The sequence below is a fragment of the Pipistrellus hanaki genome (genome assembly GCF_964339955.1).
Source record: "Pipistrellus hanaki genome assembly, chromosome: 3".
Taxonomy (NCBI): Eukaryota; Metazoa; Chordata; class Mammalia; order Chiroptera; family Vespertilionidae; genus Pipistrellus; species Pipistrellus hanaki.
Genome location: NC_140505.1, coordinates 162,926,691 through 162,940,818, shown reverse-complemented (window position 1 = coordinate 162,940,818; position 14,128 = coordinate 162,926,691). Strand labels below are relative to the sequence as shown.

The 14,128-nt window shown below is 35.5% G+C and overlaps 1 protein-coding gene across 1 annotated transcript in view; it reads left to right on the top strand.

Annotated features, from left to right (window-relative positions):
- Positions 1-14,128, top strand: part of PIK3C2G (phosphatidylinositol-4-phosphate 3-kinase catalytic subunit type 2 gamma) — a gene marked incomplete at its 3' end in the record, with an annotated part of 306,003 nt that overhangs the window by 48,530 nt on the left and 243,345 nt on the right. The window contains exons 3-4 of the mRNA XM_084877162.1: positions 9,794-10,502; positions 13,226-13,308. Coding sequence (XP_084733288.1) covers positions 9,840-10,502; positions 13,226-13,308 — 746 coding nt within the window. The 5' untranslated portion in view covers positions 9,794-9,839. The remainder of the gene's footprint in view (positions 1-9,793; positions 10,503-13,225; positions 13,309-14,128) is intronic.

Below are 14,128 nucleotides of genomic sequence, written 5' to 3'. Positions count from 1 at the left end.
AATAATTTTGGGGGTGGGGATGGAGAGAGTTGATAAGCCTGGATCTCCCAGTTTGTCAGTAGCAGGGAAATGAGTCATCTTACCATTTTGCAGGCTGGCAGGTAATAAAGCAAGTGCCAGACTTGTTCCCCACCCTCCTTATTATTCCATTTCAGCTTAATCTGTTTTGATTTTACTTGTGGATGATTGGATGAATGGTTGACAGTCTTTTTTTATTGGTAATATTATACTATAAACAAATATTATTTGATTTTTTTCACTTTAAAAAACATTTGGTTAATTTTTAAAATCACATACTACCATCCAGATTCAATTCTAAAGAAATTCAACTGGCCTGGCTGGCCTGGCTCAGTGGTTGAGTGTCAACCTATGGACCAAGAGGTCATGGTTCAATTCCAGTAGGGGCATATGCCCTGGTTTTAGGGTCTATTCCCAATGGGGGGCATGCAGGAGGCAGCCAGTCAATGATTCTCTCTCATTGATGTGTCTATCTCTCTCTCTCTCCCTTCCCCACCGAATCAATAAAAATATGTATTTTTTAAAGAAATTTAACTAGAGTGATCTTAAAACCCTTGACTTATTTTATTATTACCATTATTCTAAGATTATGGAACTAAACTCATTTACTAAACTCACAGTGTCTTGACCAGCTTTTATTTTTGTTATTTATTAGCTGTTTTGGTTGTTTTAAAGTTTTCTAATTTTTCTGGCTGTCTATTTTTTAAATTCAAACTTTATACATGAATTCATTTAACTTTTCTCCATGTTAATGTTTCAATTCAGTCCTATTGTTGTAGCCCCAATGCAACGAATCATGACAACTGCCTTTCAGAAAGATGTTTTAAATGGTAAAAATAAAATATGGTTATTCAAGCCAGACATATTAATCATATTCTAAAAGGAACGTCTTATTGTATAGTTCATTGTATGGGTTGGTACAATAAACATGTTCTTAGAAGCATTAAAAATTACCAATACATTTATATAATTATGGCTTTTTCCTATAAATGTCTTTTAAAAACGTTCTAGGACCTCTCTCTAAATCATATTCAATCAAATTCATTATATCAATAACTTTGTCAAAGATTCAGTTGAAATTTAGATTTCTTGAGAACATATATCTTGTGCTAATGATTATGTTAATGCTAAGCATATTAAGTAGTTACTGCTACACATCTATGATATTTTTAATATTTGTTTCAGCTATAAATTTAGGTTTATTTGGTGAAAAACAGAGACATGTTTCTAGCTGCAAGGACAGTGATGGATACAGTGTGGAGTGCATGCTTCCTCTCCCCTCTCCTACATCCACACAGAGGGTGCTAATGGAGCATTACCATCCCGAATTTTGCTCACTACACAATTCTCAAAGCAATCCTGAGAAGCCACTAGCATGTAATGAAATTTCATTTATGAGATAAAACTATTTACCAATTCAGTTTCAGATCCATATTAGATTTCCTCCAAAGGAGAAACTGTTATTAACTGGTTTCTGCTACTTACTTCTATTCTCAAATATTTACAAAAATAAGGGTAACCTTTGCATGTATGGGAAATTTTGCTCAGTTTTGTTACTATTGAACAGTGAAGCTGAAACTAGATAGAAATAAATATGACAATATATGTCTTGAATATTTATTTAAAATACAAATAATAAAAGATCAAAATTACATATTCTAAAAATATAACTTTGGTAAATGTGAAATTGTTTGCTAGAATATTCTAACATACTAACACTAGAGGCCCCGTGCACAAAATTCTGCACTGGTGTGGGGAGGGTGGCGTCCCTCAGTCTGGCCTACTCCCTCTCACAATCTGAGAGGTGCTCGCCAGCTGTGAGCCCAGCTTCTGGCTAACTGGTGCTCCCCCTGTGGGATCAGGCTGAAACTAGCTCTCTGACATCCCCCAAGGAGTCCTAGATTGTAAGAGGGTGCAGGCCAGGCTGAGGGAAATTGGGGCCAGGGAGAGACATGGGAGGTTGGCCAGCCGTACCCCAGGAGGCTCCAGGGCATGTCTGGCTTATCTGGGCCAGACCCCAGCAGCAAGCTAACCTACTGGTTAGAGAGCCTTCCTTCTGGTGGTCAGTGCACATCATAGCGACTGGTTGAGCACGCTTAGCATATCATTAGCATATTATACTTTGTTTGGTTGAATGGCTGGCCAGATGACTGGACACTTAGCCTATTAGGATTTTATTATATAGGATGCTACTGGCCTATTACTTTAAAACATTTCTAATATATTTCAATTACAGATAATTTTAAGAACTAGAGCTGAATTGATTTACTAGTGTTTTGTATTTTGTGTCCCTTTAAAGTAAGAGTGACAGAAATCACAATTTGTAAAATGCGTAGTGGGAGGTATTGTTTTTCAGTTGAGATTAAATCTTTGCAAAGTGCCTTGTGAATTTTTTAGCCATCATCACTTTTCTTTTCCTAAAGGGAAATCTAGCTCCCTAAGAACTCTGCTCCTTTGCATCTCTCCTGTGGAAGCTGTTCTTCCTCCCATGTTCCTCATCTGGAAAAAGATGAGGCAAGGCCAACATTCTCCTAGATTGCCACTGTCTACCAGGTTATCCTTTCCAACACAATATAAACTCCACTCTTCAGAGTCCCATGACACCTTGTTCTACTGCCTGTGTTCCTTCTGTTTACTCACATCTACTGATCTTGTTCCTCCACGTCCTCAAGGGACTTTTGCTCCTCTTTGCACTGGGTACAGCATCATGATTTCACATTGTGACTCCAGGTCTCCCAGAGAGCTCCAGGAACAGCCCACTAAAAATGTTCAAAATAAGGCCCTTTCTTCCATTTAGTAATAGAACATTCTTTTCTTTTCTTTTTTTCTGATCTCATGGCAACACAGTAAGGAACTGCCTTTTCCAGACTTCCTTGTGGCTATATATTCAGGCCAATGGATGTGATATGTGCAACTTGCAAGCCAGGATTTTGAAAGGAAGTCACTTATATAGTTTTCTTTCTACCTCTCAGACTATTTTGCATGGCTCCTTTTTTAGTCTATCCATTAAACATTGTCTCCCACACTGGGATTCTGTTCTCAGATTGATTCTATCTCTTCTTAATCCCCAAACTCTCTTAAGTCTCATGGGTTCAGCTATAAGATTTCTTTCCTGAATTGAAGAATCACATATGCAAATACTCATCTTTATTTACATTTCGTAGAAATCCTTGCGTTCCATATATCAACAAATCAGCTACCTATTTCTTTTTCAATATTTACATTAGCAACTATACATAAAACAAATGTACAGCTTCATGCACTATTATCAGTCAAACAACCTTCTAATGACCCTCAGTGTCAAGAAATAAACATTTTCTACCACCCCAAAACCCTCCATGTGCCTGCAAACCAAATTTTCTTTTCTCCAAGAATAAACACATTTCTGACATAATATCTGCCCTTTCTATATAGTTTCATCATCCAACTGTGTATCCCTAAAACATGGTTTGGTTCTCTCTCTCCCTCTCTCTCTCTCTCTCTCTCTCTCTCTCTCTCTCTCTCTCCCTCTCCCCCACTCTCTTTTTCTCTCTCCTGATGTGTGTGTGATGAGTATATTTTTGCACCCTTTTGCAATTACTGTATTCCTACTCCACTTTCCCCCTTGCAATTTATTTGATAATGAAACTAGCTTATTTTTTCTATATTTATTTCTACCCTGATTTAATTTAACATATTCTTCTACCCTCTGTGCTTTTTGTCTATTGGTGTTTGGACCTATAGGGTTAATCAGAATAGATGAGATATTTTGGCAGGACTTCTTCATTGTAGTTTTGAATTTTTATCAGAAAGCACAAAATCCCTGGCTGCCTCTCATTTGCAATGTGAACAGCCATCAAATGTGATGCCTAGATTTTATAATTCATGACGTATTATAAAATATTGATAACCTGATAACACAATTTTATTATTTCTTCATATACTTGTTGAAGTTCTTCTACAAAGAGAAACTTTGCCTCGTTTATAACTACTTATCCAGTGATTATTTCATATTAAAAAAGATTTTAAAACATTTGTCCGTGTACTACATTAACCTTGTGCTATACAAAGGTGATTAGTGACTTGTATGTGTATATCTGTGTCACTCTCATTTCATGCATTTAAACATAGTTTATGTTTTCCTCCATTTCACTTAGTATACTTATTGGCCAATAGAGCCTTTCCGAGTTGGCTCTCAAGTCCTATTAATGCACACTTGCATTCTCTGATAGCTTTCTTACTAACTAGTGATGTAGGGTCTCCTAGATTCCTCTTATATATTATCTTTCCTAGACCCAAAAATCGACTGGTCCTTCTAGTAGCCCTGCTTTCTTTCAGTGGGAAGTGGTATTTCACTATCACAATCCAGATGTTAGGAGATGGGCATTATTTCTAGGCCTTTCCAAGCAAGAAATAGATGATAGATAGATGATAATAGATTATAGATAGATAGATAGATAGATAGATAGATGATAGATTAGATAGTTGATAGATTAAATGGATGATAGAGATTTTTTAAAAACCTTATGAGTTCATTCTAATACTTCCAGTCCTTATCTGTACTACAAAGAATACTAATTCTCAGGGGGGCACTGGGGATGCTAGAATTACTTATTTGTTTTATCCAGCTTTACACACAAAATATTCTGAGGATGATAATTCTAACACAGCCACTTATATGAACAATAAAAAGAGGTTTCAACAGGTTTGTTCGTGTTCTTGTTACTTTACCCACCTTTGATTAAAGTTGAACTGTACCCACGTTGTCAGTGGAGATAGCCATATTATACTGTTTACTATATCCTTCATCTGTCTGAGTTCTCCAAGAAAACATGTATATTTTAATGCTCACCAAGAGTCTTTATGCTGATGTATCTTTGTCATTTGATTATCTGAAGTTTATCTCTAACAGGCTTTTAATGCATAATCTTACGTGATCATAACAGTTTGAGAAATTTTAATTTGGACATCAGTTTCAGTGACTATATATTCAAATGTTCTTTCACTGAGTACCTTGGTTCAAATGTTCTTTCACTGAGTACCTTAAATATATCACTACTCAATTTTCTTCTTGCACAAGGTGCCAAAAGTCTGATGACAATTCTCTTTCCTGTTAGGTTATAGATCATGTTGGTCCTTTTCACTGCTATTATTCAGTGCCTAGTACTTAGTTTATAACAGAGTATCTTTTCATGACTTCATCTTTCTTCCATCTTTTTTTTTAAAATCTTATTCCTCATTGTGTTTCACATTTTCTTTATCCCTTCTTTTTTCTGACTTTTTTCTCCTTTTCTTTGCAAAATCCATATCTTGTAGCTGGGAAACAAGTCTGGCCCCTCTTTTCAAACCTGTCTGGAAAACTTCTGCTCTTCCTTCTCCTAGCTTAGGAATCTTTTCTTCTTGAAACTTTACCCAACTCACTTTGACAAATTGCTATCTTCTTTTCTGGTGCTATTGTTTATAAGTTTAAGGTAATGGATTTCTTTGAGCATTCAAAAAATATTAAAAATAATTGTCTAGCCCTAGTCGGCTTGGCTAGGGCTAAGTGGATAGTGTTGACCTGAGGACCGAGGGGTCTCAGGTTTGATTCTGGTCAAGGGCATTTGTCAGGTTGTGGGCTCAGTACTCAATAGGGGGAGTCAGCTGAACCATGATTCTCTCTCATTTTCTCTCTCTCTCTCTCTCTCTCTCTCTCTCTCTCTCTCTCTCTCCCTCCCTCTACTCTGAAATTTAAAAAAAGAAATTAAATTAAAAGAAAATAAGCTAAAAGTAAAAATAATTATTTTCTCAGCCATTCATTACTAGTAGGACACTCAATATCAGACTCTTCAGTAGGGAAAGGATACCTGGAAAACAGTATCCACAACTGCTTTTTATCATTTTAAAATGTTTTCCCTCATCACTAAATTTCAAATTAGAACTAGAAAAAAAAGTGAGGCAGGAAACTTAAATTCACCTGCAAACTTTAATCCTTTTTCACTATATAATCTTATATTTTCACAGGTTTCAGGGGTTGAAACATGAGAGTGTGGGGATGTGGGGATATTATTACTACATGTTTTCTGTAATTTTACACTTATTTAAATCAAGAACTGATAACCTCTCACTGATGTCTTAATTGCTGCTAATCTGTATGTATAGTTCTGCCTCAAATTAAAGTTATATGACTTTATTTTATGCATTACTTTATAATGAAAAGTGTAGATATTCACCAGCTGACACTAAATGGCATTTCTATTAGCTTATAAACTAAGAAATACTCCAGTTTTCAAATTGTGATGGGCAAGAGCTTTTAAATTATGAGAAATTTCTTAAAAATCACAAGTATAATATTGAAAAAGTAGATCTGGAAGAGGTTTAGTTTTTATTACATTTTCAATGTAAGTATTTCTCATTCCCCTTTATCTTATGATAATGAGATTTTTTTTTAAAGACAGGCTTCTAACTCATTTCAAGTTTTAGTGCTGTCAAAAATGCTTGGAAAAATGTTGCTAGTAATAAAAATTGAAAAGTTTTCAACTCTTTTCAGTAGCAATAGTTCAAGTTGAGTTGATATGTGTGTCAGTGCCTAAATCCAGGCATGCTCTAAATGTCCTGTGAATATGGCAAGATCACCCATACACCTCTCTTCAATTCCTGTTGAAAACAAAGCGATAAACACAAATTCTGAGACTTTTGGTAAGTTGATTCCCCATTTGTTAAGTGGTAATAATAATATCACAGGCTGAGATGAAAAATAAATATGTTAACATATGTAAATATGTACATGTCTGTACAACAGTAGCACAGAGGTCTTAAAAATGTTAAATATGATTATCATTATGATTGACAGCAACAAATGGGGCACAGCCTAAATGAATCTTTAATTTCAGCATCAGATCACTAATGCCTTTTTTTAAATACCTTCATTAATGACTCTACAAAATTAAGAAATAATGTTTAAAACTGTAAAAGTCATTTAGATATAGTCAGCCACATTTACGGTGTTTAAGCTAAGAGAGAGCAGCCTAGGATAAGGAAGCCAGGAACAGGATATTAACTCTGATTGTCAAAGTCATACCCTGCTGACAAATTCTGAGGTCCCTGACAGAGAAAAATGGAGGATAATTTGCTTTTATGAAACACAGCTTTCATTAAAAACATGGAGATTAAAAAATAGCAAGGACTAAAAAGGGGGATTCTGGTTATGTATCACTGTAATCCATGAATTAGAATAGTTTAGAATCATGTTTTATAGATCCATTCTCTGGTTAACATTTTCTTCTATACACTCTTTAGTTGCATCCCTTGAAAATCTCTCACAAATTTATCATTTCAATTTCTTAAGTAGCATATAATAAATCTGTTTATTTTTTTAGTGTTATCAATTTAAGTCAATCTTTAGGGCCAATATAATAAAAATCAATTACCATTTCAAAACAGACTGATAATCATATTTGATAGTTAACTATTATCATAATTATCCTTTAAATTTTTTGTCTTTAACATACATTCATATATAATCATTATTGAAATTAAAAGATCCATAAAAGTGACACAAATACTTTTCAATTTTATTTTCTGATACTCAGTTATGATTTATAAACTACAATTTATAAATTGTTAAAATGATAAAATTCAAAATTTATTAGATCATCTGTTTCAACTAATACAAATGAGCAACAACTCTGAGTAAAGCAAAGTACAAGATATATATAAATCCAATGACTGGAAAGCCATAATGACCAGAACAACCAGACATTATGACAACCACTGCAGACAGTGAACCAGCCTGATTGGCCTCTCCCACCTCTATTGATGTGGCCCCTCCCTCCAAGCCAGCCCTGTCCCTGATGAGCCCTTACCACCCTGATCAGCCCACAGCCCCTCCCCCTGGCTGACCCCACCCATGATCGTACCCCACTATCCCAATAGGGTGAGGAGCCTGCTACCCAACCTCCTGAAGCCCCTGCCCCAGGCCAGCCCAGTACCAAGTTGGGCCCCCACCACCCTGATTGGCCCACAGCCCCTCCCCCAGCTGGCCACACCCCTGGTTGCCCCCCCACACCATTGCGGGAGGAGCCCACTGGCCAATTGTCCATGACCCCTCTCCCACTTGTGCACGAATTTGTGAAAATTTAAAAGTTATAAGTGAAAAAGACTAACATGGTCCAGTGATCTAAGGAGAAAGAGAAATCTTACATATACACACTATGGATGTTATCTTGAGATAGTTGAAAACCATTGTAAATTTATTTCCAGGGATGCTACTGAGTTCATTTCTTAAATATATCATTATAATATTTAAAAACAGTTGTAGGGCAAAAAACAAACAAACAAACAAAAAAAACATACAACAGATTGCAGAAAGTTTAGAAGCAGTTTCAAAAACAATATAACATTGCTGGTGAGAATATGAAAGCTTTAGACAAGGATTGTGACAGCAGTCAACTGAGAGAGGAAAAAGTTTTCCTACAGAACCTACTCATTTATCAAATATAGACAAATAAAGGTGAGGGAAGATTCAAAGATGAAACCCTGTGTTTTTGGTTTAAGCAATTGAGTGGATGGTTGGGCCATTTTCTGTCATGGAATACACTAGAATGGGAGCAGGTTCTTGGGTGAATTATAATTTAATTTTTAGACTTTCTGCTGGAGATTTAAAAAAATTAAAGAGGAGATACTGAATAGGTAAAAACAAAAATGGTCTAGACATATAAGCGGTAATTTAAACTACAGGATGAATAAAATAACTTTTAAGGAGAGAATAATTGAGAACAAAAGAAACTCTGACTAGAGACAAGTGGAAAATGAATAATAGGCAAAGGAATGTTTGAGAAAGAACAAACAAAAAAATACTCAGAAAATAGGTACAGAAAAGCCAATAGAGGAAAGCAAGGAACTTTAAAATAAGAAGTATGGCAGATGGAATAAAATATTGCAAAGATAAATGAAATAGAGACTAACAAATGGTAGTTGAATGTACTGACAGGAAGCTTACTGATGAACTTAATGGAAGTCATTTTGTAGAAGAGATACAAGAATTTGCAATTACCTAAAAGAATTTTGGGAGAAGAAAGGGTCTAACCAACTGACAAGAAGATTGGTTATGGTGGAAAGGAAAAAGTTAAGACCATATTTACAAGACTGAGTGATTGCTGATAAAGAAGACATTGTTTATTTAATAATAAAGAGCCTTTAGCAAGCTAACATGCATATAGATGATTGAAGACAGAGGGAAATGATGATGACATAGGCAAGTGGATCTTCAGTAGCAAGAGGAATCCCAAGGGGAATAGGGACTTTGGCTTGATTCATGAATCTCCTACCATAATGGAAATTATTTCTCTGTCACAGGAGTTTTATGAATCAATACACCCCCTCAGATTTTAATGTTGTGAGCCTTGATGGCATTTTATATTACTCAAGGAGTTTTTTTTTATTATTATTTTGCTAAAGAGAATTTTTTTAAATATATTTTATTGATTTTAGATAGGAAAGGAGGGGGAGAGATAGAAAGAGCAATGATGAGAGATCAGCTCCCTCCTGCATGCCCCACACTGGGGATTGATCCTGCAACGTCAGCATGTGCCCTTGACCAGAATCAAACCCAAGACACTTCAGACTGCAGGTTGATGCTCTATCCACTGAGCCAAACCAGCAAAGGCACTAAAGAGAAAATTTAAAATAAGTGTTTATATTTCTTCATCCTATTTTTTTCTTGCAAGCTTTTATTACTAATTAATCAATGAACTTTTTTTGTTTCTCTTTTTTCCCCCCCTAGGAAAATGCCTATATTTTTAAAATCTCATTACAGAATTACTTGGAGCAGAGTCAATCCTCTCAGTTATATACAATAAAGAATGGCATATTGTTGGAAAACAGATCTAAATCCCAGCGAGTCACATGAAGAGCAGCATGAGCACCAGGAATTGCACTCTGTAAATCAACCCCCTTCTCCTAGCCAAGTCAGTCTGGGTTTTGATCAGCTAGTAGACGAAATCAATAATAAAATTCCATTCTATCAGAGTGAAATTAAAGAAAACACCGTTTCTGTGCCCAGTTCACCAAAGCATTCATTAGATGAAGTACAGCAAATATCCTTAAATGAATTCAATTCTAAAAGCTCAGAGCTCTTCTGTCACCAAGTTAGAAAAACACCAGTAATTGGTTTTAGGCCTTCTGCGCTACCAAATCCTCAGAACATAAATAAAGAAAGCTCTGGGAGAAACCCCACAGGAAAAAGTCATGGTGCTGATGTTTACAGATTCAATACTTCAGCTCCACCATTCACTAGTTTGGATCAAATTAATTCACAAACAGAAGTGGAAAATAAAAATCATAACTACCATATAGGATTTGAAAGGAGCACTCCCTCTATATATCCATCCTTCTCAACTGACTTCATGCCAAAAGAAGAGAATAAAAGGAGAAGAAATGCAAACACTGTGGAACCTTCTTCAATGCCCTTCAAAGGTTCTTTACTCCCCCAGATATATGAAAGTTCATGGCCAAAAGACAAAGAGGTATGTATTATATATGTTGACCTAAAAATACAAATATAAGTTGTTTAATAATAAGCTGGATTAATTTAGTAATGAGGGTAATTACCTTAAATAGATACATGTATTATATTACAGTTGAAAAAAAGCATTTATTATCCACTAATCCTGTGTTCCTAAATTAATGATTTTTTTTTCTGAGGAAAGGGCAATATAATTTTTATAATATAATTTTTAAAGTTCCAGTTTCATCAAATCTAAATAAAACATTATAGTCTGTATATTTTATTAGATAAAAATACCATAGCTGGGGGTTTCAATGATAGTATTTTCTATTTTATAGTGTTATTATGCACAGAGAAACATACATAAATTTCATTACATTTATATTCTGAGTCACGCTATCATGAATTAAAACTTTAGATTATTATTCTTAGGAGAAATTTTGCTTTACTCAGATGCTCCTAAATTATGGCAGATAAATTCTATTGGGATCATTCCAAGAAAAAGAAATTAAATAATAATTATGCAATTATTCCTAATGGTTTAATTAGTAGTTTTCCAATCATTTTAGTAACTATAGACTTTCTTACACAAATTTGAACATTTATCTGCTTATACTGAGTCTAGACACAAGTGAAGCAAAGTATGAAGAATAAATATTATTGCAACTGTTATTCACAGAGTGAGGAAAAAGGATTCTTTATTTATTCAGCAACTATCCTATATAATAAAAGGGTAATATGCAAACTGACTAAAAGGCAGAACAACCAGTCACTATGATGCACAGTGACCACCAGGGGGAAAACACTCAACACAGAAGCTGCTCTCTGGTGAACAGTGCACTCCCACAGGGGTACCACTGCTCAGCCAGAAGCTAAACTGACGGCTGGCAATTGCAGCAGTGGTGGTGAGAGCTTCTCCCTCCTCCGCGACAGCGCTCAGGATGTCTGACTTTGGCTTAGGCCCACTCCTCAGGGTGAGCATAAGCCATCAATCAGACATCCCTCGAGGGCTCCAGGACTGCTAAAGGAGTGCAAGCCGAGCTGAGGGGACCCCCCCCCCCACACACCCAAATGCACGAATGTCATGCACTGGGCCTCTAGTTTATTATATTCTTAAAATATACATGATAATCTAGAAATTTCAAAGAAGGAAATATAGGACACCTGATTTCAGGAGTAGTGTATTACTCAAATTACCTTGCAAACACATAAAGGCAAGAGAGCAAAATAAGAGGATGAGTTTATTGGAGAAGAAACAACTAATTATGTCCAGTTGCAGAAGAGATAGCACCTCAAATAATCTAAATTGAAAGTCAATGAGTTTTAGGAACTTCTATTGATAATGACAATGTACCGAGTACTAAACTTTCCCTTACCACCAAAAACAGCAGTGAAGTTAGGCAAAATATGCGAAGCAACTAATTTTAAGTATTGAACAACAGGCAGTATAGGACATCAATCCTTGAGAAAAGTGAAAGTATTGAATGACCAAAAAGGCAGAAAAGAAGAAATAGAAAAACAAAATGAAATAGAAGAAACAAATAGCAGCATGGCAGTCTTAAATAAAAAAAAATATCCATAGATATACTAAGTATGAATAGGCTAAGCATTCCAAATAAAAAGGAGAAATTTGACAAGCTAGATAAAAAGGACTTTGCTACTGTCTACAAGAGAATCTTAAGAAACAAAGGTAGAGATAGGTTGAATGTAAAAGAAATAATACTCAAAACAACACTCAAACGGCAAAAGAAAGTTGGTGTGGTTATTAATATCAGAAAAAGTGCAATGCAAAGCATTATTAGAGAAAGCAAAAGGTCATTTCATAATGATAAAAGGAATGATAACATGGTCATTCAGGAAGGCATAATACATTTAGATGTATATGTTCCTGATAAGAGATTCAGACCACATAAGGCAAAAAAGGATTTCTTTTAACATTAATAGTATTCACACCCCAAGACTGAGCCATTTATAACTTGACTCACAAGAAATAAAACACGACCATATAAATATTTGCATGTAAAAATTAAAAAGTTTTTTTTTTTTTAATACTCTAAAACTTAACCCAAATGTCCATCAACTGAAAGACAGATACATGAATCGTGGAATATTCATGCACTAGTATGCCACTAATCTATAATAATAAAAGTGTGATATGCTAATTAGACATTCTTCCGGATGACCTTCCAGAAGAAGCCGGGGCTAGGGCTGTGAGGGAAGCCCTGGTCCCAGGTGCCAGAGGGAAGCAGGTGCTGGCAGGTGGGGGAAGGAAGGCCGACTCTTGCATGAATTTTGTGATCGGGCCTCTAGTCCACAATAAAAAAGATGAACTGTTGATATGTGAGACGATGTAGATAAATTTTAAAAGATATGTAATTTAATTTAAAGAAGCTAGAAACAAAAGAGCACATATACCTAATCAATGGTAATAGAAATCTGAATAACTATAGTTTTCAAATAGATGTCCAGATTGATAGAAAGAGATGTTGGTAAACTTCCTAAAGCAATGAGAATGTTATATATTTTGATTGGATTATTTATGTAACAGTTATATACATCCCTCAAGACTAAAATTATATATCTAAAATTTGTGCAGTTTTCTATATGTATTACTTCATTTAAAAATCTAAAAAAAAAAGTAAAACAGTAGAAATATTCAAAACAAGATAAAAAAAAAAGGTAGAGTTGAATTAATCTTTTCCCCACACCAAACTATATGAATTTAACAATTTTTACTTTAAGCTGACAGGTTGTTCCATTCAGCTAATTGAAGTACCGGAAGGCAGTAATCTGACTCTGGCCTCCTTTTGTGACAAAGTAAAAAAGTAAGTGTTGTTATTTCATTAAAATTTGAAATGTCTATACCTGCATAAATTTGTCTATGTAACATTATTAAACTGATTAACTTGGCCTATAAAATGTTCTGTAATCTTCAGTACAATGTATACATTTATGACAAATTGGATCATTACTCAACTTCTGACATTATTTTTGTTGTCTATAGTCAGATAAATTTACGCTTGTGGAAAGCTTTATTGAAGATGTAAAATTAAGGAGTTCCCATCTTTGTCTATCTCACCATGGAAGAAGTCCAGTCTTATCTTCAGCAGGCTAGAATTTAAGGCCATTACCCATAATTTCTGATTCATATGAACGTCCACTCGAGTCCAATATCTGGCTAGTTTGGTCTATACTCCAAACTGCAGTCCACTGTGGGGGGAAGGAGGGCCATGGGTCATGCAGCTGCTTAAGACCACATGGCTATGCAAACGGATGGCAAGTGAGGTAACAGAGCAAGAGAGTGAGAGGGAACAAGTTGCACAAGAGAGAGAAAGCTCATTTCTCTATGGATTTTAACTTTCCAAGATTTTGTGCACTTCTGATGGGGTCCACCCCTAACCAAGCCATTGTTCCCCAGGCTAGACGGACAGGCAAGCACCTTCCCTACAGCATCCCAACTTCCCTGTGCAGGTGCCCATCTCCCCCTTTCTTTGATCCCTTTCAACAATGATCTGCAGAGAAAGGATGGGTGGTTTCCTGAGGAGGATGAAGCTGCAGCCTTCTGGTGAAGCTGCCCAGGTGACCATGCTTATAGCCGGGCTTCCCTTTTACTCTCTTCCTGTAATTAACATTAACTAGCCAATT